The 23,666-nt window shown below is 37.5% G+C and overlaps 1 protein-coding gene and 1 long non-coding RNA gene across 2 annotated transcripts in view; both read right to left on the bottom strand.

The window, feature by feature from the left end:
• Nucleotides 1-656: 656 nt before the first annotated feature.
• Nucleotides 657-7,809, bottom strand: LOC105731686 (uncharacterized). Its single transcript, XR_001110806.3, has 3 exons — nucleotides 7,456-7,809; nucleotides 1,768-1,881; nucleotides 657-785 (listed from the first exon to the last, which is right to left on the bottom strand). It is a non-coding gene; the product is annotated as an uncharacterized LOC105731686 (long non-coding RNA).
• A 101-nt stretch (nucleotides 7,810-7,910) lies between these two features.
• The window catches only part of DNAJC15 (DnaJ heat shock protein family (Hsp40) member C15), an 87,065-nt gene continuing 71,309 nt past the window's right edge, over nucleotides 7,911-23,666 (bottom strand). The window contains exon 6 of the mRNA XM_064361782.1: nucleotides 7,911-13,301. Within this exon, the coding sequence (XP_064217852.1) occupies nucleotides 13,231-13,301 (71 nt within the window). The 3' untranslated portion in view covers nucleotides 7,911-13,230. The remainder of the gene's footprint in view (nucleotides 13,302-23,666) is intronic.

Below are 23,666 nucleotides of genomic sequence, written 5' to 3'. Positions count from 1 at the left end.
TCAAATAATGTTTTCAACTGCATATAAAATAATTACAAAGGAAACCAATTACTTTAAAATGCAGTTTTTATAAAATTAAAAAAAATCTGTGATATCATGGTGTATGTGCCTCATTACTAATGCATTAAATATCTAGCAGCAAGTCTAAAGGCAACTGTAATTTTGAACTGGATGATACAAATGATATTTGGCGTTATCTGCAACAAATGTAATGTAATATGGAAATGTCTGTGGTTTGTAGCAGTGACAAAGTCACAGGCTTCTAACAAATGTTGCTTACATTCATAATCAAAGAAAATGCTAAATTTTAGTTAGAAATTTGTAAAAACAAAAAAGTTCTTTTCCAATCCAAGTACAAAGACCCTCCTCCATTTCATCCACAGTTTCCTTGGATGTCCATTATTAAAGCAAATCTTTTTATCCCCAATTTACAAATGAGGAAACAGGTGTTCAGAGAAGTTAAGCAACCTTTCAAAGATCACAAAGTAAGTGAAAGAGCCAGGGCTCAAACTCCAAAGAGCTGTTTGCCCCTAAAGTTTGTTCTATTTTCACTATACACAGCAGTGCTTGTCAATCACGCTCACTTGTGAATTTGTTAAAATGCATATTCCTAGGCTCCACCACTAAAGATTCTGACTCAGCAGGTCTCTGGCAGGGTCTGAGATTCTGCATTTCTGACCAGCTCCTGATGATGCTGCGCTGCTGATCCTGGGACCACAATGAACTTCTCAATAATGATTTGGGGAAACTCTCTTCAAAGTAATGGATTACCCAGTCCTTGACTTCTGAGCAGGTGAAAGAGACAAATGGGTCACCCAGGCCTTCCTTGACTCCTGAGTGGGTGAAAAGAGACAATCGCTTTGGACAATTGGACTGAAAGTCAGAAAGCCTCCGCGGTCAGCTGTGCAGGTGCAGGCTTGTTCTCACCACCCCGTCTGGCTGTCTCCTTCCCCCTTTCCTTACCATCGCTCCTTAAGCTGTCTGCTTTGATTATAATACTTCTCCAGGCTGCCCTGTCATTCCGTTTTAAGCTAGTTTCACTTGGATAAAAGTGCTGTGGGGGAAGCAAAGCCCTCAGAGTGATTTGCCCTCAGTTAGGCCCTGGGGATGGCCCTGCCTGCCCCCAACTCCTGGAGTGAGCTGAGCGGTCCCTTCCACACTGCCCCAGGCCCTGACCCCTGCTGCCTTCCTGAGCTGTGTTCCTGCAGAGCCCTCCCAGACAGGCCTGGCTCTGTGCTTGGGCCTCACTCAGCCTGTATCTAGTCCAGGGATGCTCAACCTTGGCTGGATATGGAGAAATACTGTTGCCTGGCTCCCACCCCAGAAAGTCTGATGGTCTGGGGTGTTGCCTTGTAAGGGATCTAAGAAATAGGCAAAGCAGAGGATCACTGGTTTAGTGAAAGGAATTGAATTGTGCACACATTTATGAGCGCCAGCCAGGTGTCAGGCACTATGTTCAGTGTGTTACACGCATTATCATTCTCACAGCAATCCTGTGAAGTAGGTAATATACCTCCATTTTACAGTAAATTGTCCAAAGCCACATAACAAGTAAGTATATGACCCAAAATTTAAATCCACATCAGCCTTTGTCCAAAGTCTGAGTTCATGAAATCCTGCTATTTCTCTGTGGAGATGACATAAAAGTGGCAACATTCTCTCTTACACCTGGGCCCAGGGTCTTCCTTTTAAATCACAGTGTTCATTCTTTTTGCTGTGATCAAGTGTTTAAAAAATGTCACGATCTGGAAATCCATCAGGCTGTACCTTAAGGAGGTTTGAAGATCTACAAGGTCTCTTCCAGTTCCAGCTTTAGCTTCCGAAGTCTATTTGTCACAAAAGTGCCTCCTGTTCATTCCACTGGATGCCTCCTCTGGCGTCCTAAATGCAACATGACAAGTGACAAATGTTCTGAAAGTTAGGGAGGTCCTTGGACTACAATCATGTTGGAATGAATGACTACCCTGAGCAGACTAAATAAATTACCCAGCATTCACTTTAAGCCAGGAGAGAAGTTTTCAGGAACTTAAGCTAAGAGTCTTAAGCTCCCTGGAAGGCAGCAGGATAAGGGGGAAAGAGGATAGACTATGGGGGTAGAAGGTCTGGGAGCAGACCCAACCCTACCCCTTCCTGACCATGTGATGCTATGAAAAGTACTTATGCTCTTGAACACCTTCTTTGTGAAATAAATCTTGATATTTAGCATTAATTATAAGGCACATACATTACTATATCACAAATGTTTTTTAATTTTATAAAAATGTTTGAAACTAATTGGTTCCCTGTGATTTTTTTGTTGTTGTTATTACACATTTGAAAACAGACTCATAGCTAACTGGGTGTTGTAAGGATGAAAAAAATATAGAAAGAATGTCTGACACAAATTTCAGGCACTCGGTAATTAACGGCTATTAATATTATCATACCTTGCTTTACCATAAACCTGGCCAAAGGACTATTTCTTTTTTGTCCTAAATGCTCTTGGATGAAGTTTTCAGCTGTTAAACATGTATTCTTATTTAGCCACAAGTATTGATAGTTATTTAACAATGTCGTTGTAAATACAATGGCCCAAATTCCAATCTAGAGATGTGCATATTTATCTACAGCCATTTCCTATAAGATCAATTCCTAAGGCTTTACGTGAATATGTACCAGAAGAGACCCCAGAAAAAAAAAAGAATATAGTTGAGATTAAGATGTTGGAAATACTGGTAGTTTGTTATCCATCGTTTTAAAAATCCACTTGTAATATTTGTACAGTACTTGAAATAAAAGCAGTGGAGTAAAAAAGATAGGCAGCGAAAATGAGCATTTTCTTGAAAAGCTATCATGTACAGGTACTAAGCAGCCATGTCTGTATCTATGAAATCATTAAACACTCCAAATAACTCTCTGAGGCATGTATTATTATTACACCCATTTTATGGGTCAGAAAACCAAAAGACAGTTTACAAAACTTCCACAAGATTACTGTGCTAATAGAGAGTGGGTCAGGGATTGAAACTTAGGTCAGCGTGACTTGGAAATGTGTGCTCCTTCTACAGGTCCTATGGCCATCAGTGAGTACCTAATGCAAGTGGCTCAGCAAAGGCTATGTCCTGTCTAGAGTCACACAGTTAGTTAGCTTCAGACTAAGAGACTAGAACCCACGTCTTCATTCCTCAAGTTACAGGAACTCAGGTATGCTCTTTTTTTTTTTTTTTTTTTGAGATAAAAGGCTCGCTCTCTCATCCAGGCTGGAGTGCAGTGGTGCGATCTTGACTCACTGCTACCTCCGCCTCCCGGGTTCAAGCAATTCTGTCTCAGCCTCCCAAGTAGATGGAGCCACAGGCACATGCCACCATGCCTGGCTAATTTTTTGTATTTTTAGTAGAGATGGGGTTTCACTGTGTTAGCCAGGATGGTCTTGATCTCCTGACCTTTTGATCCACCCACCTTGGCCTGCCAAAGTGCTGGGATTACAGCACTTTGTGAGCCACTGTCCCTGGCCAGTGTGTTCTTTGAGAAAAAATTGCTTCCACCAGATAGATTTTTCTTTAAAATTTATAAAGTCCTCAAGTAAATCTTTATAGCATAATTTAGGTTAGATGGCAGTATTATCAGAAAATACCCTGACAGTAACCTAGAGATGTGTTGCTACACCCCCTCCCCTCCCCTTCCAAAGCACTTTGGGTGGGTAGATAACAGTTTTCCAAGCGGCACCAGCATAAATATTAGCATCATGAAAAGAAACACTAGGCATGGTCTTCCTTTGAAAGTGGATCAAATTGGCAACACATGTATGTGTGTCTGCTTAATGGAGTCAGGGGAGAACAAGACCAAAGATGACTTCATGTCAAGTGAAAAATATCTTCATATAGAGCTGAACATATGCAGATCCCATTAGAGCAATGCAAGTCACTTGCAGATGTTACCTGGCAGCTTTGCACCTGGCTCTGTGAAAAATACTAATTGGCTTCAAGTTATAGTCAGACGCCTGATTGGCTGGGATATAAAATAAAAATTTAAATCCATCCGTGTGGGAGGCTTGCAGCATGAAGCCTATATACGGCATTCTATGCAGAGTCCGTGCTTGGCATTGGTGAACTCCTGTACCGAGTTCCAGATAGAAAACTTAAAATGATGCAGTTTACCCAAGGTGGATTTAAACAAATAGAAGATTTTCCAGCTATCTGCAATATGGAACAAAGATTCACACCTGGAACTGGAAATAAAAAATACCAACTTCAAATTTGGTGCTCTTAGGCTGAGGATGAGACACTTACTTCCTCTATGTACAAAAGAAAATGGTTCAACCCTCTAGTGACTACTCTGCAAATGCAAAATGGTTCTTGGATGACAAAATCAATGTTACTGTGTCTTGCAAAAATATTAATGCCTTGAACAAACACTTCTCTTCGAGGAGTCCAGAACATGCCGGGCCCCTTTCTTCTCATTACTCCCTATGACCTTCATGTTAGTCTCACTGTCTCTCTCTGTGGGCAGGTCGTTGGGTGGTATTTCAGAAGGGGCAACAAGGTAAGGCAGCTTGGGGAGCTGGGCTGTGGACCCATAACTCCTTGATTGAGCAGCAGGAACCACGCCCCAGTGCCCTGATGCTGTCTAGCAGGCGGATGCAAGTGTAACTGGTGCAAAAGTAAAAAAAGACCAAAAGCAGGAGAGGACAAAGGATGAGAAAGATTGTGGATTTGTAACTCCCAGACAGCAAAGACCAAAAGCTCTTAGGCTAAGCAGCCTCAAGAACAAGAAACGGCTGCTGATGGGGGTTGGAAGGAGACACAAAACTTAGAGGAGAGCAAAGAGTCAACTGCCACACATTTCATCATGTGATCCAGAAAGTAGGAACCCTCATCAGTAACCAGAACACCAAAAATCTCTAAACCTCTTTTGGTTGATCAATTTGGCCCCTAAAGACAATTAACACTACAGCAATTCCACTGCTGCTAGTGAATGAGGCACTGAGCAATTACTGCCTGGCCTATTGCTGACCCCACTAACTAGGTGTTCATGGCTCTAGATATTTCTGGTCAGTTTACACGGGTGACAAATTTGTCAGCCAGGTTGTTTTTCTTTCTCCAGGAGTAACTGTTGGCCAGGCTTTGAGTGATAACACTGTATTCCCTTGATATTATTAAATACAAGAGACCCTCAGATCTTCTGACACCAGAGACTTTATTCAGAGTCCTAAGGGAAGAAGCTGCAAGGAACTGAGGGCATTACTGAGCCACATAACACATCTGAGGGATTTCCCTCTTAGGCCTTCTTGCTCTATTAAAAATTCAGTCCAAAAACGAGACAGTGACACATTACAATCATCTATTTGTCTCTGCATTTCTACATAGAGCACATGCAGGGAATAGCTGCTTCACAAATATTTTGAGTAAAAAATGTAAACTAATAATTTCATCAGTTGTATCTGTTTTCAGGTTTCCCACACACCATACATATTCTTACATGGTTTCAGGTCATGGTAATATGTATTCAATTACGTCTACACAGAAAATTGATGTTCCATACATAAATCCCAGCAACAGCATCAAATAGAACACACTCGCTATGGGATTCTGTGTATTGTTTTTAATTTACCAGACTGCTGTAAAAAACATATTCATCTCCTGACAAAACAAATCCAAGCTCCTGTTTATGGCAGACAGGCCCTTTATGTTATGTAAGCCCAACACCACCAGTCCTCCTCCTTCTACAGATTTGAAAACAGATCACTGGATGGTGCCCATGACACCATGAAACCTCAGGCCAGTTAAGCAACTGCAACATACACTCTGCCCACGGAATGTCTAACTGGCCTTAGTAGGTATTAAGATGTGACCACTTCATGGGGCAGGAGGTGTTGGTATGTGTGTGTGCCTGTATGTATACATACACGAGAGGTGGGGAAAGACAATGAAAGAGCCAGAGAGGGGAAACAGAGGGCACATCTGTCTGTACTCTCCTCCAGTTGGAAGTTGAAAAGTGACCCTATTCTTTAAGTTCCAGGCATTTGTGCAGTCATATTCAACAATTTATTCTGGGGCTGACAGTTCAGATGTTTCAGCATTTCTATTACCATTGCCTATATTTAGAGTTCTTTATGCAATCAAAAGTGCTGAGGCCAAAAACTGATATGAAGATAACAGAGGCAAGATATAAGTAAATAAACCAAGGAACTAGGCACTTTTCCTTGGTATTTGCATTACAAGCTAAATATAAAAATCAATTTTAAAGTATTGTTGGGCTGATTTCTATTTTTTCCCTTTTTTATTTTGGTATGAGAGGTAAAAATCCAAGTTTCAATAATGGTTTCTGAGAAGACTCACATCTATGATTTGGGTTTCTAATAGCTGCTTTTAAAAGTGAACCAGTCAATACTGTGCCCTGAGGGACAACTAGGCTGAGCATCTCATGAGGAAGTAAAGGAAAATGTAGAAAACAATGAAAGACTAACATAGACTTTTAATGAACAAAAGAGCTCACAGTGTAGATGAAGTTATGTAACAGACAAGGTGTTCTTCAAGAGTTATACAACAGAAAAACTGAGTATAAGTTCAATTTTGGCAGGTCAGATTTTATTTTAACTGCATTGGGAAAACCACATAGATAAAACTATCTTATTGTTTATCCTTTACAATTTTAAAGCAAAACAAACACAATAGCATATTATTTATTTTTGTGTATTCCTATTTTCACATATTGGCTTAAAAAAAAAAAAAACCTCTGCTTCCAAGAAAGAAAAAAAGCCCAAACAAGAACGTAGTATGTAAGTGAGTACAAAATGGGATAGTGTAGAAGACAAACTGATTACCTAAGTCCCAAGAAATCAAGAAACAAAGCGTAACTCAGATCCAAGCAGGGTTAACCAGGGAAGGCTGCATTTCTGTGTATACCTGCTGCTTTCTTCAGCACTGCACTATACAACATTCTGGCACAGTCTGGGAGATGCAGACTATATAAATACAGTCTCACATCTCACCACCAAAGCACAAACATTCCAGAGGCATGGAAGCCAAAGGGTAAACACTTCCACAGTCGACTCTTAAAACTATTCACATTTACAGAAGGAAAGAGCAAAGTCACTGCTAATCCAAGAATAGATAAATGGAAAGATCACGGAGTTAGTTTTGGAATACACTTTTTGAATATAGGTGTATCCCGTGTTCAAGAACTCACAAGTCTGTTATGAATATTAGTCATAAGGAGTTAGAAACCTTTTCACCATTTATTATAGCTACCGGAAATAGTTCACTGGATAATCTCAAAGACACATTCTTAGACTGGCAACTAAAGTTCCACTGATTCCACCAGACAATGTAGAACTATACAGATATAATTTTGGACTTGGCAAAAAAATATGGCACGGACAAATAACCCTGTCCAAAATTGAAAATAAATAGCAGAAAACAATTTTTTCAAATTCTACAAAAGTACTAAAATTCCCTTTCAATTGGTGCAAGTTACCTGGTTTCAGTTGTCTTGTTTTCCATTGCCTCTGCTCCTTTCAATCAATTCGGTCTTCTTGCTGCCGTCTTGAATACATTGAGCTCTCTCTTCATTTCTTGTGCAAGGTCTGCTGCTTCACTTTCATGAGCTGTCTTCTGAACCTGGCTCGATGTTCTCCTTGAAAGCTCTTGCCCATGAACATTTCAGATAAAATCTTATCAAGCTTCCTCCATCCTCACTCTGAGTCAGAGAAACTCACTCCGCTAAACCTTACAACAGAACTTTTGCTGTGTACACTTGGATGGACACCATAAGCTTCTAGGGAAGAATTAAAGATTAGGTACTCCTTGCTCATGACGCATGATGACACTGGATCCTTTTGTAAACATAATTTCACATTTTCACAAGGTCACAGGCATCAAAGAATGAGCCAAAAGTCATATATGAGTGTGATATATAAAGAATATGTGTTTCAGAGGCTGAATTTGGATCTTAGTCCCACCACTTACTGGCTATGTAATGTTGGAAAAGATCTTAAACTCCTCTGAGAGTGTTTCTTAATCTGTAAAGTGGGGATACATAATAGTGCCTATCTCTTAGGCTAGCTGTGAAAATCAAGGTAACATAGGTAGAATGTTTGGCACAGGTACTAAACAAATATTAGCTAATATTATTACAATATTATTATCGGTTTTCTTAAAATGAACTCATTCTAATTATTGGCCATTAGCATTATAGTTTAGTAGACGTCCATAATGAACCAGTATCTCTACATGATTTTTATCCTGTCATAACTGAAGTTTGCCACTGTTGATTTCCCCCATCTAAGTTGAGATACTAATTTGAAATTTATGGCCAACACCTAGCCTGAGTGATCATATTCTAACCATGTGAAATTAAACCCACTCTTAATGTTGAAGATTTACTATCTATTTCTCTGTATCTATGTAATATAGTCTGTTCAGACTTAAAATTTTGATCAGTGCTGCTAGACATTGTTGAATAAAACAGAGGGGGAAAGGGTTATTATGGTAGGATGAGAAATGAACAGTACTTAATGAACTTGCATTTCAATTGAGAGAGTTTTTAATAAAAAAGAAAGAGCTTTTTATAAATTCTTTTGCTCAGCAACAATAAAAAGAGGAAAAGAGCACTCAGCTGGGAACAATAGCTACTCAGCTCATAAAAAATCATTAGAAGGAACATTTTCTTTGTCCACCATGCCCAGCAATTTTGCTGGTGGGCAATGATCCAGATCACTTAGGTTCCACCTATAAAAATGAGTCCAGAGAACCTTCTCAATTTTTCCGGCTAATAAATTATGCTAACAAAAATCCTAATATCTTAATGTAATGCCACCATAAATAAAATTTTGACTCATAATTCATAGAATCTTTTTGACTAGATGATACTGATCCAGCATTAACAGTATTTGCTCTTTGAGTTGCTTTTCCATTAGAAGGGAGGGACTATGCTGACATGTTTACTCACTCCCATCAAATCGTCCTTGCAGCCAGGGGCCTGTATCTGGTTGATGACTGCTGGGAGAGGTGCAGAGTGCCTGAGGACAGCATGGTTCCACTGTGTGAAATGAGCTGGTTTACTTTTCACTGCAGTCTCTGTAGCTCATCTTAAGTTGGTTGAGTCAGAGAAACTTCATATCCTTCACATAAAAGGCCTGGCTGATTCATCTTCTCCCATGAATGATATTAAACTGTACTAAGCTAATTGTCAAGTGTGTTGAAGGTTAAGTCAATAAAAGCTCTTTTCTGTGTGCAAGGTTCCCCATGACAACCAAAAGATTTCTGCACATGAATAAATATGTTATTTCTAATGACCCTGCTGGGCAATCATAAGCATGCCCATTAATGCAACTCTTACATGTCTCATTAATTAAAAAGTATGAGGCAGAAAGTTACCTGTTTAAGAATGCTTTTTTTTTGTATTTAGTTTGAACATGTTGAACATTTTAAGAATGAACTTCTATCTTTACTGCCTGATATAGTAAGTATTCAATATCTGCTGAATGTCTAAAATAGATTTAATACAGAGTAAAGTGCTCTGAAGACTAAACAATGTATTCCAAGCCCAACATTTTTTCCTAAACTTCTCTCCACTTTTGACTTTATGCTGAAGATTGGCACCATCAACTAAGATCTAAATAGATCTACAGGAATGCCATGTTCCCCTTTAATTAACTGTCCGTATGACTTACACTTTCTATGCAATGTTTTGTTTTTAAAAGGTCCTTCCTCGTCCCTCAGATTGCATCTAAGATGTAAGAATACACAGAAACTGCAATATCAACAAAGAGCTTAATTAAGGAGAATATGCAATGACAGCAAATACGAAAGTGCAATCTTTACTGAAGATAGGTAACCATTTAAATTAGCTTTTTACAGATAATAAGGAGCTGGGGGGTGGGTAGCTGGTGAAAACTCAGTTTTATAAGTATACTGCCATTTAGAGAATTTTACCTGGGTATCTGCAACAGTAAACAAGACAGATATGATCTCTGCTCTCAGAGAGCTCATAATTCATGGTATTACTTTTGCTGGTTGCACCAGAAAAAGAGGAATACATTTTAGCTTGGCCTTCAACTACATAGGTATAGTTGTGGAGATCTGGGGATTAGGATGGCACCCTTAGGTACAAGGATAACAGCAGAAAAATAGTATTTATTAACTGAAATTTTCTGAGCTTATACTCCAAGTAGCTACAGTTCAATTATATATGCCTGATTTTAAGTAATGCCTTCACAGATTTAAGGGGGAAAAAATATCCCAACCCTGTCCTGCTGCATATTAAAGATGACCACTGATTCTTTCAGTCCTATCCTCTCTCTTTGAATCTAGGCAGGCTCTGTAACTCTTAGACCAACTGAATATGGCACAACTGATGCCCTGACAGTTTCCAGACCCAGGAAGAACAATTTGGCAGCTTCTATTTTTTGTCTCTTGGGCCACTCTCTCTTATAACTGCTATGGTGTGACGATGCTCTAGTACCCCTGGGGAGAAGCCTATGTAAAGAGGAACCTATGCATCAAGGGAGGAACCAAGGCTCTCAGTCAACCACCAGGTCCAACTTGCTGGCCAGAGAAGTGGTGCCTCCAGCCTCAGTTAATGCTGCATGGAATAGAGATGAGCTGTCCCCACCATATTATACCCAAATTGCAGATTAAAGGGCAAAACACATGATTACTGGGACATACCTGAAACTTTACCCTTAATCCAAGGTGGTTTTAAAGATAAAACTAATTAAATGCGGCAGTGAAAGTAAAAATTAAATTTTTTTGAGCATTTATGTGACTAAATGCTTTACACATCCTTATTCCCTACAATAATCTTATTAGATATGATTATTTTCTCTATTTTATAGATACAAGTTATTGACTGGAAAATTAAGTAACTGCCCAAGATCACATAACAGGAAGACAGTATTTAAAGCCGGCTCTGACTTCAAGGCACATGCAAAGAAAATGGGAATTAACGAAATTCCAAGCTAATGCTGGGGTGACTCAAATTCTCATGAATAAAGTATGGATTAGAAAAATATGACATCAATTAAAAGGTGCATCTGAGGGTGCCCCAATATTCCTTAGCAGAACTTTCCAAATTAGCAGTAACATGTTCTGATGTACAGTATTCAGAAAACAGCAACATTATCTTAGTACGTAAAACTTTATGCCTACTAAATACAAGTGCTCCAGAGTAAAGAGGTTACAAAGATGAATGGCAAGATCCTTGCTCTGAAGGTTCTTGCATTTTAGTATGAGAAATAAGGTATGTTACACAAAGAGTTGCTCACAAGGTACCAAGCTATAGTCCCTATATACCATGTGAATGAATAAAGTGCTACAGGAATTTATTCATTCACTCAACAAATATTTATTGGGTGCCAATTTAACAGTAAACAACAGACACGATGCCTGCTCTCAGAGAGCTGATAATTCATGATATTATTTGTGCTGGAAGCACCAATAAAAGAAGGACACATTTTAGCTGGGACTTCAACTATGCCTAGACTTTGGGCAGGTGGAGATCTGGGGACTGGGATGCTGTTCTTAGGTACAAAGGTAACAGGAGAAAAATGAAAAACACTAAAGCATAAGAAAATGAGTAGGACATGTATAAGGACTTTAAAGCAAGAACCATATTTCATCGGCTTTAAGGTTCCACCAATTTTAAGTCAGGATCATTATTTTATAAACCAAAAGAAAAAAGTGTTAATTAAAGTTTTACAGAAGTGGTTCTCAACTAGGGGTGATTTTTGTCTGCTAAAGGACATTTGGCAATATCTGGAACCATTTTTGTTGTCACTGCTAATGAGAAATGACTAGTCTTTAGTAGTGATTGCTAATCATCTAAAATGCACAGGAGATCTCCCACAGAAAAAGAATTATTTGGCCTAACATATCAATAACGCCAGGGTTGAGAATTCCTAAACTACAGACTGTTAGAAGTTGAAAGATGCATCTAGGATATCTAAAAAGTATTTTAAGATAGAGAAAATGCAGTAGTTCAGTTTACCTGGAATGAACCCAAGAGTACTGGGGAATAATGCTGGCACTCTGTATCTGAATCTGTTCTCTCACCTTTGGAATAGTAAAGTGATAATGATCAGGGACTATGTTTTAAGAAATTAATTTAATGCAGTGTAAGTCACAGGGCTGGCCTTTGATGACCACTCAGTCCAACCCTTGCTTTCCAGAAACCCTGCACTCTAATCACACTAATTGATATATCCATTTCTGCTAATTCTCCTCTTAGGAGAAATAACACTGACTCATCTCATCAATCATATGGTATCTCTTATTTTTCTTTTTTAAAGCCCAGCTCTATGCCACGTACTCCACAAAGCTCCATGCCACTTATTTCTCCCTCATGCACTGTTTAACATATTCTCTTCTTCCTCTGAACTTTAAAAATATATCATCTTTAGCTAACCCTATTCACCATTTATGTGATTTATCCTTCTACGTATCCTTTGGGTCATGATCCATAACTGCTTCATACTTGCAACTCTCAGGGGACCCACAATAGTGACTAGCACATCAAAAGGGGTCAATAAATATGTGTAGATGAGTAATGAATAAATACACAGTACTGGAAGACTATAATTAAATACAAACTCCTCAGACTTTTCTCAGCCTTTCCTCATGGAACTCATTTTGTAAACTTGAATCATTTTAGTAGCTCTCCAAGTCCTCATGCTTTAGCTATAGGGTATCAGAGAGAGCAGGGTTCTTGAACAAGTTCTCAACCCCTACTTTACAAAACACCATTTAATAAATTCCATTACATTTCAGATATCTCCAAGAGGTATCAGCCAGTGCTTGCTCTAAGACATTTTAAGCACGTTATATAGGTAAAGTCCCAAATTCCCTGAAAAAAAGGGACAATATAGGTACAAATATAAGCAATAAGAAAATATCTACTCATTGCTCACAAATCCCAATTGCATTCTTGACAGTTATACTTTTTGCATACGTGTGTGTGTGTGTGTGTGTGCACGTGTCTGTGTGTGTGTAGGAGGGAATTTAGAACATAGCAAAAATCTTAAAAATATATGAATGTCACAAAGAAAATAAGAAAAAAGATTAGTTATAGAATTTTAAGGAGATCCTTTAAAAGATAATAAAAAGCAAGACTATTAATATTTTACTGTTATACAGCTTAATGGTGGAAGAAAGGATGTGGTCAATGCATACAACAAATTAAGAAGACCATGTTTCAGAATATTTTGCAGGGCTTTTTTTTTTTTTTTCCTTCAGCGTGGTGCTTGAGCATCAATCAGTGTTTGGTGGTTGCTTCTAGCAAGTCTTTTGCTTCATTTATTTTGATTGCTAAGTAAGGAGATCCACCTGAGAGAAAAAAGAAAAATGAATTAAAATATACTTCATCATTGACATACTTTAAAGTCCCCTAAATATAAAAATAGTTTTCTGATATTGTCTCACACATTAATCATCTGACGAATTATTTTATAAGCTAACTAGAAATCAAAACCGTATAAATTAAACTTGATTAGTGAAGTCTTACAACTATTCAACAATCAAAAAAACCTCTGAGAAAAATGATGGAAGAAAGCTATGATCAGAAATAACTTGAAAAACAATCAAATATTTCAATGGTCAGACATTCATCATTCATTTGCCCAGAGAATGTTCTAAAATTAAGTGAATGGTTAGGTAAATAAAGTTACAGACTTTTCCATGACTTTTTTTTTTTTAAAGACATATTCATCTGTGAAGAGGGGTATCTTTTTGAAGAAGGTAAATCAATTCAAGGGGTCTTTTAAAGTCCTAATCAAGACTTACGATGTCACAAAAATAAAATGCATGTTTAAAAAGGCAACTGTGGGAGGCTGAGGCAGGGGAATCACTTGAACCTGGGAGTCTGAGGTTGCAATGAGCCGAGATCGCACCACTGCACTCCAGCCAGGTGACAGAGTAAAATTCGTCTCAAAAAAAAAAAAAAAGGCAACTATGTACTACCCAGTGCTAAAAACCTACTTAATACTAATAAATGAGATATAAAAATAATGTCAAAAGAAATTCTTTTTGTTCTTTGAAATGATTCTGTGTAGTTTTGGATTTACAGTGCCCCAAAATAAAATTAAGTCAGTTCTTTTTTGGAGTTCTCTACAATGAATTATTTCTAATGTATGTAAACAGCAAAAGGAAAACTGAAGTGAATTTCAAATGCATAGTCACTGTAAATCACAAACAGAAACGACTTGACATACAAAAATACTAGCCCCAAACTGTCACATGAAAGCTAAACCATACGCCTTCTAATTTCTAGTCCTCAATACTGTCATTGTTTAACGCTCAGACTAACAATCATATTACAGCTCACCAATCTCTTTGTGTGTTTCATTTTGTATTCTCCTCTTAAGTACAAACCATCTATAGCTGCTGAAAACATCATAAGGTCTTACTAGCTCACAACAAACCAATCTAGCTAGTATTGGCGTAAATTGTCCTGACTTTTTTCAAGTCTTTTATTGATATCATACCACCCAACTTATGAAGTGAAAAGAAAGCAAATAGATCAACAAACATGGTGTTGTGGTGGAAAGGGTAATGCTGGAGAAAGCAACATTTAGCTCTTTGCCCTTGAGGATACCACTGACGTTTTCATATCAAGATCTGAATTGCTATAAACACTTAGGAATATATCATAGCATGTCCTTGAATATGCTATAATAAGAGTTACAAAGAAAGCTGATAAAAGTTTAAAGTACTTGGTTATGAAATACATTGATTTCATGATTACGTCTGAAGATGATCTAGCAATCAGGAATTAGGCAGTGCCTATGTGGTGAGCTGTTTAAATTCTTAGAGTTATCAGGGTCATGTCCTCAATGTCTTGAATATCCTCAGCAAATATTAAAATATTAATTGAACTTAAACATAACCTTTAATTGATTGATATGCATTCTGGATATTGAAATCACAGGCCGTAATATGCTCACTCAGCAGTTGGAAAAAAAAAATCAAAGCCACAGATGATAGAAAGTCTTATTAAATATTATACTATGACATAGCAATGTCAGAGGAAAAAAAATGACAGTTTATTCAGAATAACGTTGAATTCTCTACCACTCACTCTAAGTTACGGGCTTTTAATTTATGCACATGGTAGAAATTTGGGACTGGTTCTTGTAATCCCCATTCTACCTCTGAATACTTGAGAAAGTTCCTCAGTCCAAAACAATTCCTATATTCCCTTCAAGTAATGATTCACATTAGGTTCCATTAATCAGAGCCATTCTTATGAGACTCAGAAGGTTGAAATGAGGGAAAGGCCTTCTTGCTGCACCTCTTTATCATTACTACTAGTAAGCAAGAGTGTGGTATACTGGTGGCATCAACTGTGCTTCTCGCACAGTTCTAGTGGCAGTCTGTGAGGCAGCAGCTTCCCTGACAGAGGAGCTCTGAATTAGGAATCATTCTTGTAGGCCAAGTGTAGAACTTGCTCCTTCAGATCTTCCAACAATGTGTAACCTGTACTAAATGCTCTCCTGGTTAAAATACCTAGGTGCTGGCACTGAATCCTGACTGATAGCATATCCTAGATTTAACGAAAACAAAATGCTCTTGGCTGGACACAGTGGCTCATGCCTGTAATCCTAGCACTTTGGGAGGCTGAGGTGAGAGGATCGCTTGAGCCCAGGAGTTTGAGACCAGCCTGGGTAATATAGTAAGACTCTGTCTCTATAAAAAATTAAAAAATTAGTTGGGTGTGGTGGTGCACACCTGTAGTCCGAATTACTAGAGAGGCTGAGGCTGCAGTGAACCTTGATTGCGCCACTGCACTCCAGCCTGGGTGAAAGAGTGAGGCCCTATCTCCAAAATAATAAAGAAAGAAAAAGAAAAAAGAAAATAACATTTTTCAACCCCTCTCAGTTTTCTAAGGGAATTCACTAGGTTCCATTTAATTAGAACAATCAACCTTTGCCCTTGGTATTTCTGTATCTTTGTACTTCTACCACTAAATATTGCCAGAGTTCTTCTGCTTCTGCTACTGTGAACTATCATGTTTAAGACCAACCCTCCCACTGACACCCAACTAGAAGAGCTAAATAAAATATAAACACATTAGTATAAAAGCACTGGAGGGCTACCAAGTCAGTCAGGTCTCGAGGGCCAAGATCCTGAGATAAAGGAAATGCACTATGATGAGCCCAACATTCTGCACTGCTTTTTTCCTTTAAAGAAGCCAGACACAAAAGAGTATATAATACTATTCTATATATATGAAACTCTAGAAATGACATGTCTAATCTGTATTCTATGGCAAAAAGAAGAAGGGTGACTGCCCAAGCTGTGGTGGGGGAGGGAAGGGAGACTGGCAATGGGAAGGAACAAGGAACCTTTGGAGCTTATGGAAATGGTCTATGTCTGGATTGTTAGTGGTTACAGGTTCAGATACATTTGCCAGAACTCATCAAATTGCACATTTAAATGGGTTATTCTATATAAATTATATCTCAATAAAGTTGATTAATAAAAATCCAGCAGACTATGTATTAAGAGACTATACTTTTAAGAGACAGAAAAATATATACACTATCAAAAATAATGCTGACATTGCTATGCTAATTATGAGATGAAGTATATTTTAAGGCAAAATCCAAAAATAAAGTGGGCAAATTCACAGTGTTACAAGGGTCAGTCTACTGCTAAGAGAAAGCAATTTAAGTTTGAATATACCTAATAAGATAGCCTCAAAATATGCAAAAAAAAAAAGGAGAAAACAAAAAGAAAAAACCCACAAATCCACAATCTTAGTGAGTGATGCCTCTTCTCAATAATGCATAAAACAAGTAGACAAGATGAGAGTAGGAACACTGAAGTTAAATAACATGAACAAACTTGATTTAACTGACACATAAAACATTCCACCCTACAAGTGCAGAATGTATCTTCTTTTAAACTGCACAAGGAACATTTACTGTAACTGACCATGTGCTAGGCTATAAAGCAAGTCTCAACACACTTCAAAGATTAAAATAACAATAAACGGTTCTACTTAAAGTGTGTTCCATGGACTAATGTTGATTTACAACTACTATTAGACCATAGACATGTTTGGAAATTGAGAATAAGTGTTTAGAAAATATAGCTGTTTGATATAATATTGTATCCCTATAAAACCTGGATCTTACAATTTTCTAGTAATTTCATTTTCATTGCATTTTACAAAAGTTGTCAGTCCACTTGAGACTGAGAGAAAAAAACAAGTCCTCCAACATAAAGAGTTTGAGAAACACTGAAAAAGAGTCTGTTAACTGACCATAGTAGAATTAAACTAGAAATCAGTAACGAACACATCCAGGGTATCCCAACATTTGAATTTTAACCAATACACTTCTAAATAACTCATGCATCAAGGAAGATATCACAATAGAAATTAACATTCAAGAGAGAGAATCAACACAGTGAAAGATTAGTTCTCTAAAAAAACTAATCAACTTCATGTCAGAGCGTGTTAAAATGTAAATGAAAGATAAATTCCAAGAAAAACAAAACTTTTCAAAACTAATACGAGAAGAAATGGAAAATCAAAAGAATATTTAAGAAACTAAACATTAATTAAAAACCTTCCCATAAATAAAAATCCTGGTCATGATTTTATTGAATTTTTCTGAAAAATAGAAAACACTTTTTAACTCTTTTTATGAGGCTAGCATATCTTTGATAACAAACCCTAATGAAGATGTCACAAGGAAACCACAGACCCATATCTCTCATGAGCACAGGTGCAAAACAAACAAAATACTCACTCATCAAATCAGACTAGCTATTATTACCAAGTTAGGTTTTTATCAGGAATGCAAGATTGGCTTACACATTGAAAAATTAATCAATGTAATTTACCACATTAACAGAACAAAAAATAAATATATAATCATGTCAGTAGGCTCAGAAAATTCAACACACATTCATAACAAAAATTTTCAGTAAAGTTCCTGCACAGCAGAAGAAATAATCAGCAGAATAAACAGAAAATCCACAGAGTGGGAGAAAATCTTCACAAACTGTGCATCTGACAAAGGGCTAATATCCAGAAGCTACAAGGAACTCAAACCAATCGGCAAGGAAAAAAATTATCCCATCAAAAAGCGGGCTAAGGACATGAAAAGACAATTCTCAAAAGAAGGTAAACAAATGGCCCACAAACATATAAAAAATGCTCAATATCACTAATTATCAGGGAAATGCAAATGAAAACCACAACGCCATACCACCTTACTCCTGTAAGAATGGCTATAATTAAACAATCAAAAATTATAAATGTCAGCGTGGATGTGGTGAAAAGGGAACACTTTTACACTGCTGGTGGGAGTATAAAGTAGTACAACCACTATGGAAAACAGTATGGACATTCTTTAAAAAACTAAAAGTAGAACTGTTTGGTCCAGCAATCCCACTACTAGGTATCTTTCCACAGAAAAAGAAGTCATTATGTGAAAAAGACACTTGCACACATGTTTATAGTAGCACAATTCACAACTGTAAAAATATGGAGCCAGTCTAAATGCCCATCAACCAACATGAGGATAAAGAAAATGTGGTACATACATATCATGGAAAACTACTCAGTCATAAAAAGAAATAAATAATGACATCTGCAGCAACCTGGATGGAACTGAAGACCATTATTCTATGTGAAGTAACTCCGGAATGGAAAACCAATCATTGTATATTCTCATTTATAAGTGAAAGCTAAGCTATGAGGACACAAGAGCATAAAAATGATATAATGGACTTTGGGGTGGGGAGAGAGAAAGGAAAGATGAGGGATGAAAGACTACACATTGGGTACAGTGCACACTGTTTGGGTGATGGGTGCACCAAAATCTCAGAAACCACCACAAGAAAACTTTTCCATGCAACCAAACACCACTTGTTCCCCCAAAACTATTGAAATAAAAATAAAAATAAATAACAAATAATAACACTAAAAGTGAATGGATTAAACAATCCAATCAAAAGGCAAAGGTTGTCAGACTGGATTAAACAACATGATCCAGTCAGATGCAGTGGCTCAATGCCTATAATTCCAGCACTTTGGGAGGCCAGGGCAGGAGGATCACTTGAGCCCAGGGGTTTGAGGCTAGCCTGAGCAACACAGTAAGACCCTGTCTCTATTAAAAAGAGAGAAAAGAAGCAAACAAGGATTAGCCAACTATATGTTCTCTACAGGAGACACACTTTAGATTTGAAGACAAATATATTGAAAGTAAAAGGATGGAAAAAGACATATCCTGACAGCAGCAATCTCTGAAAAGCTAGACTAGCTAATGAGACAAAGTAAACTTTGAAACCAAAAATGTTATTAGAGATGAAAAGGGACATTCCATAATGAAAAACGGGCCAATGAATCTGGAAAATAGAACAACTATAAACGTATGTGCACCTAACAACATATGCACCAAAACATATGAAGCAAAAACTAACCAAAACAAAAACGGAAATTAAGAAATGAAGAATATTTTATAATACTCCACTTCCAATAACAGATAGAACAACCACACAAAAGATCAACAAGGAAACAGAAGACTTAATACTATAAACTAACAAGACCTAATAGATATTTATAGAACACTACCCAACAACAGAATATACAATTCTTCTCAAATGCACAGAGGACATTCTCCAGGACAGAGTATATATTAGGCCATAAAACAAAACTTAATAGGTTGAAGAGGACAGAAATAATACATCGTATTATCCAACCATAATAAAATGACATTAAAAATGAATAACACCATCTATAGCTTATGGGACACAGGGATAGCAGTACAAAGAAATTTACAGCTATAAATGTCTATGTTAAAAAAGAAGACAGCTGGGCACAATGTGCCACACCTGTAATCCCAGCACTTTGGGAGGCTAAGCAGGGCACAGATCACTTAATCCCAGGAATTTGAGACCATCCTGGGCAACATGGAAAACGCTATCTCTACAAAAAATTCAAAATTTATCTGAGCATGGTGGCATGTGCCTGTATTCCCAGCCACTCAGGAGGCTAAGGTGGAAGGATCACTTAAGCCCGGGAGGTCAAGGCTGCAGTGAGCCATGACTGTGCCACTGCACTCTAGTCTGGGTGACAGGAAAAAAAACAAAAGATCTCAAATAAATAACTTAACCTTCAACCTAAGACAATGAAAAAAGAAGAGAAACAACTGTATGTCAATAAATTAGATAATTTAGAGAACATGCACAAGGCTCCTAAAAGATACAAACTACTGATATTGACTCAAGCAGAGACAACTTGAATATTCCTCTAACAGACTGAATAAACAAAAACTTCCCACGAAGAAAAGCCCAGACCCTGATGGCTTATAGAAGAAGAGAGAACACTTCCTAATTTGTTTTATAAAGCCTGTATTATCTTCATACCAGAATCAGACAAAGATATCACAATAAAGCTACTGATCAACAAATACAGATCCTATAAATATGGATGCAGATTCTAAAACACAATACTAGCAAACCAAACTCAGCAACGTATAAAAATAATTATAAACCATGACCAACCAAGAGATGCAGAAATTATAAACCTTGCATCCCTGTGGGATTTACCCACATAGGGATGCAAGCTTGGTGTAACCACCAAAATCAATTAACATAACCAATCTCATCAAAAGAAAATAAAATTCACATAATGATCTGAATACATGGAGAAAACGTGTTTGACAAAATTCAACACCCTTTTGTGAAAAAAGCACCCAGCAAACTAGTAATAGAAAGAAGTTCTCTAAGTGTTAGTATGTTTGTAGATAAAAAGTATCTACAAAAGACCCAGAGATTGAGTGGGGAAAGACTGGATGCTTTTCCTCAAACTCAGAAACAAGACAAGGATGTCTGTTCTTCATAACCCTAGTCAATATTGTAATGGAGTTTCAAGCCAGTCTAATGAGGTTAAAAAAAAAAAAAAAAAGACATCCAGGTTGGAAAGCAAGAAGTAAAACTATCACTATTCATAGGTGACATGATCTTGTATATTGAAAATCCTAAAGAATCCACTAATAACTATTAGACCTAATAAATAAGTTCAGCAAGGTTGTGGGATAAAAGATCAATCAATATACAACTCAACTGTATTTCTATACATTTATAATAAACCTGAGAATAAAATTACAAAAATAATTCCATTCACAGTAACATTAAAAAGAATAAAACAGGAATACATTTAATGAAAGAAGTGCAAAACTCAGACTTGTAAACTACAAAACATTGTTGAAAGAAATTAAGGAAGATCTACACAAACAGAAAAACATCCTGTCTCTGTGGATCAGAATACTTAACATTGTTAAAATGGCAAAATTCTCCACCCTAATTTACAGATTTAATGCAATTCTTATCAAAAATCCCAGCTTATTTCCTTGTAGAAATTGACAAGCTGGTTCTAAAATTCATATGGAATTATTATGGAAGGACCCAGAATAGCCAAAACAATTCAACAAAACAAGAATCAAGTAGGAGAATTCACATGTCACAATATTATAATTTACTACAAAGCAACAGTAATCAAGACAGTGTGGTACTAGGACAAGGACAGACAGACCAATGGAACAGAACTGAGAACAGGAAGATGAGGGAACAATAGCTAAAGGGGTTTCTTTGGGGTTTCTTCCTGAGGTGATAAAACATTCCAAAATTGAGGGTGATGTTTGCATAGGTCTAAGAATAAACCAGAACTACTGAACTGTGTACACCTTAAATGCATGAATTGAATTGCATGGTATGTGAATTTTATCTCAATATGGCATTAAAAAATAAAGACCAGAGGATCTGAAGAAAAATATCTGAGTCAGATTCTGTCTATCATATCATTAGAGAATCACAGAAACCCAAAGTTGGAAGGGTCTGAAAGGGTTCTACCTCTTACCCAATAAATGAATACCTTCTATGACATGCTAACAAGTTGTTCTCTAGTAGTTTTCAATCAAATTACCTTTGCTGCCTCTATCTGCCATCACTTTTTCCGCTATTGTAGCTCCAGTGCCAGAGTACCCTGTTCTACTGACTTCCAGAAGGCCTCGATAATTACTAGCTGACTGATGTCTTGTGTTCCAACTAGAAGAAAAGTCTTCCTTATAGGGGTCAAATTTTCACTGCTTAGAGTTTCTTCTCGGCGAACAAATTCTGTGTTCGTAGAGGAATAGAAGAGGGACTTCACATGCATGCCACATTTTAAGTATTCGACGTAGCATAGATCCCCTCTCAGTTTCTCAGTGTAGCAAATTTCTCTTTCTCTAACCATTGCTTTGACTAAAAACCTAGGAGTCATCTTTCCTCATTTTTTCTTACCCCTGATTCATAAGCTTTGTTGGGCATTCCCTCAAAATATGTCCTTAAGACTTTTTTTCCCCTGACCTCCTCTACTACAAGCCTTGTCCAAAACTGTATCATTCTCTTGAATTATAATTTTCTCTAGCGACTTCCTTGCTTCCATTCTTGACTCCCTATTTGCTTCATAGCTGCCAAAATAGTCTTCCAAATACTGCAAAACAGGTAATAGTATTCCCATAATACCTAAAAGTAAAACCCAAAGTTTGTAGCACGGCTTGCAAGTCACTCCATCATTTGGCCTTGGGCTTTCTCTCCAATTGTATTTGCTACCACTCTCCCCTTTGCTAGCTAATCTGCTTATAATTCCAGAAACAAACCATATGTTCTCATTTCAGGACCTATGCACTTGGTATTTCTTCAGCCTGAAATATTCTTTCTTCATTTTGCATGATTTACTCCCTTAGGTCTCTGCTTAAATATTACCTCCTTAGAGAGAATTTCTAAGAAGGCTATAAGTAAATCAGCAACCGCCTCCCCTCCAGCTGCCATTCTCTATCTCTCATGCTCTGCTTTTTCTTCAAAGCTCTTATGATCCATGACATCATGGGCATTTTTTTATATCAGTCATTTTTGCATAACAAACTACCCCAAAATTTAGTGGCTGAAAGCAACAATGTTCTTTTTATTTCTCACTTTTCTGTAGACTGGCTGGGTGGTTCTTCTGAGTGGGTGGTACAGAATGGCCTCAATAGGGCCTAAGCTGGGATAGGTAGGCCTCTCTCTACTTGGTCTTTCATCCTTCAAGAAAGCTTAGTCGTCTTCACTTGGTGGTCTCAAAGATCTAAGAAGGTAAGAGCTGAAGCTACAATGCTTCTTGAGGTCTAGGCTCAGAAATCACATGTCATTTTTTGCTATATTCTATTGGTCAAGGCAAATGACAAAGGCCAACCTGAATATAAAAGGTGAGACATCAGACTTCACCTCTTGATGAGAGTTGCTATGAAGAATCTGTGGCTATTTTTAGACTACCAATACCTATCTACTACAGTCTCTCACAGTGGAATATAAGATTCATGACGGCAAGGTCTTTGGTTATCTTCTTCAGTATCTAGTGCATTATCTGGTTTATATTAAGTAGTCAATAAATTTTGTTGAGGAATAAATAATTGCTCATATAATATTGTTTCCAGTTACTTCATGATCCTGTTTCAACTCCCTCTGAATGCTATTTGATTTGTCAGTATCCTTAAAAAATCTAGCATCCGGGCCAGGCACGGTGGCTCACGCCTGTAATCCCAGCACTTTGGGAGGCCGAGACGGGTGGATCACGAGGTCAAGAGATCGAGACCATCCTGGTCAACATGGTGAAAACCTCGTCTCTACTAAAAATACAAAAAATTAGCTGGGCATGGTGGC

This window comes from Aotus nancymaae, unplaced genomic scaffold, assembly GCF_030222135.1.
Source record: "Aotus nancymaae isolate 86718 unplaced genomic scaffold, 86718_ANA_hifiasm-v0.15.2.pri h1tg000043l, whole genome shotgun sequence".
NCBI classification, from domain to species: domain Eukaryota; kingdom Metazoa; phylum Chordata; class Mammalia; order Primates; family Aotidae; genus Aotus; species Aotus nancymaae.
This window is presented reverse-complemented; position numbering and strand designations above follow the sequence as displayed.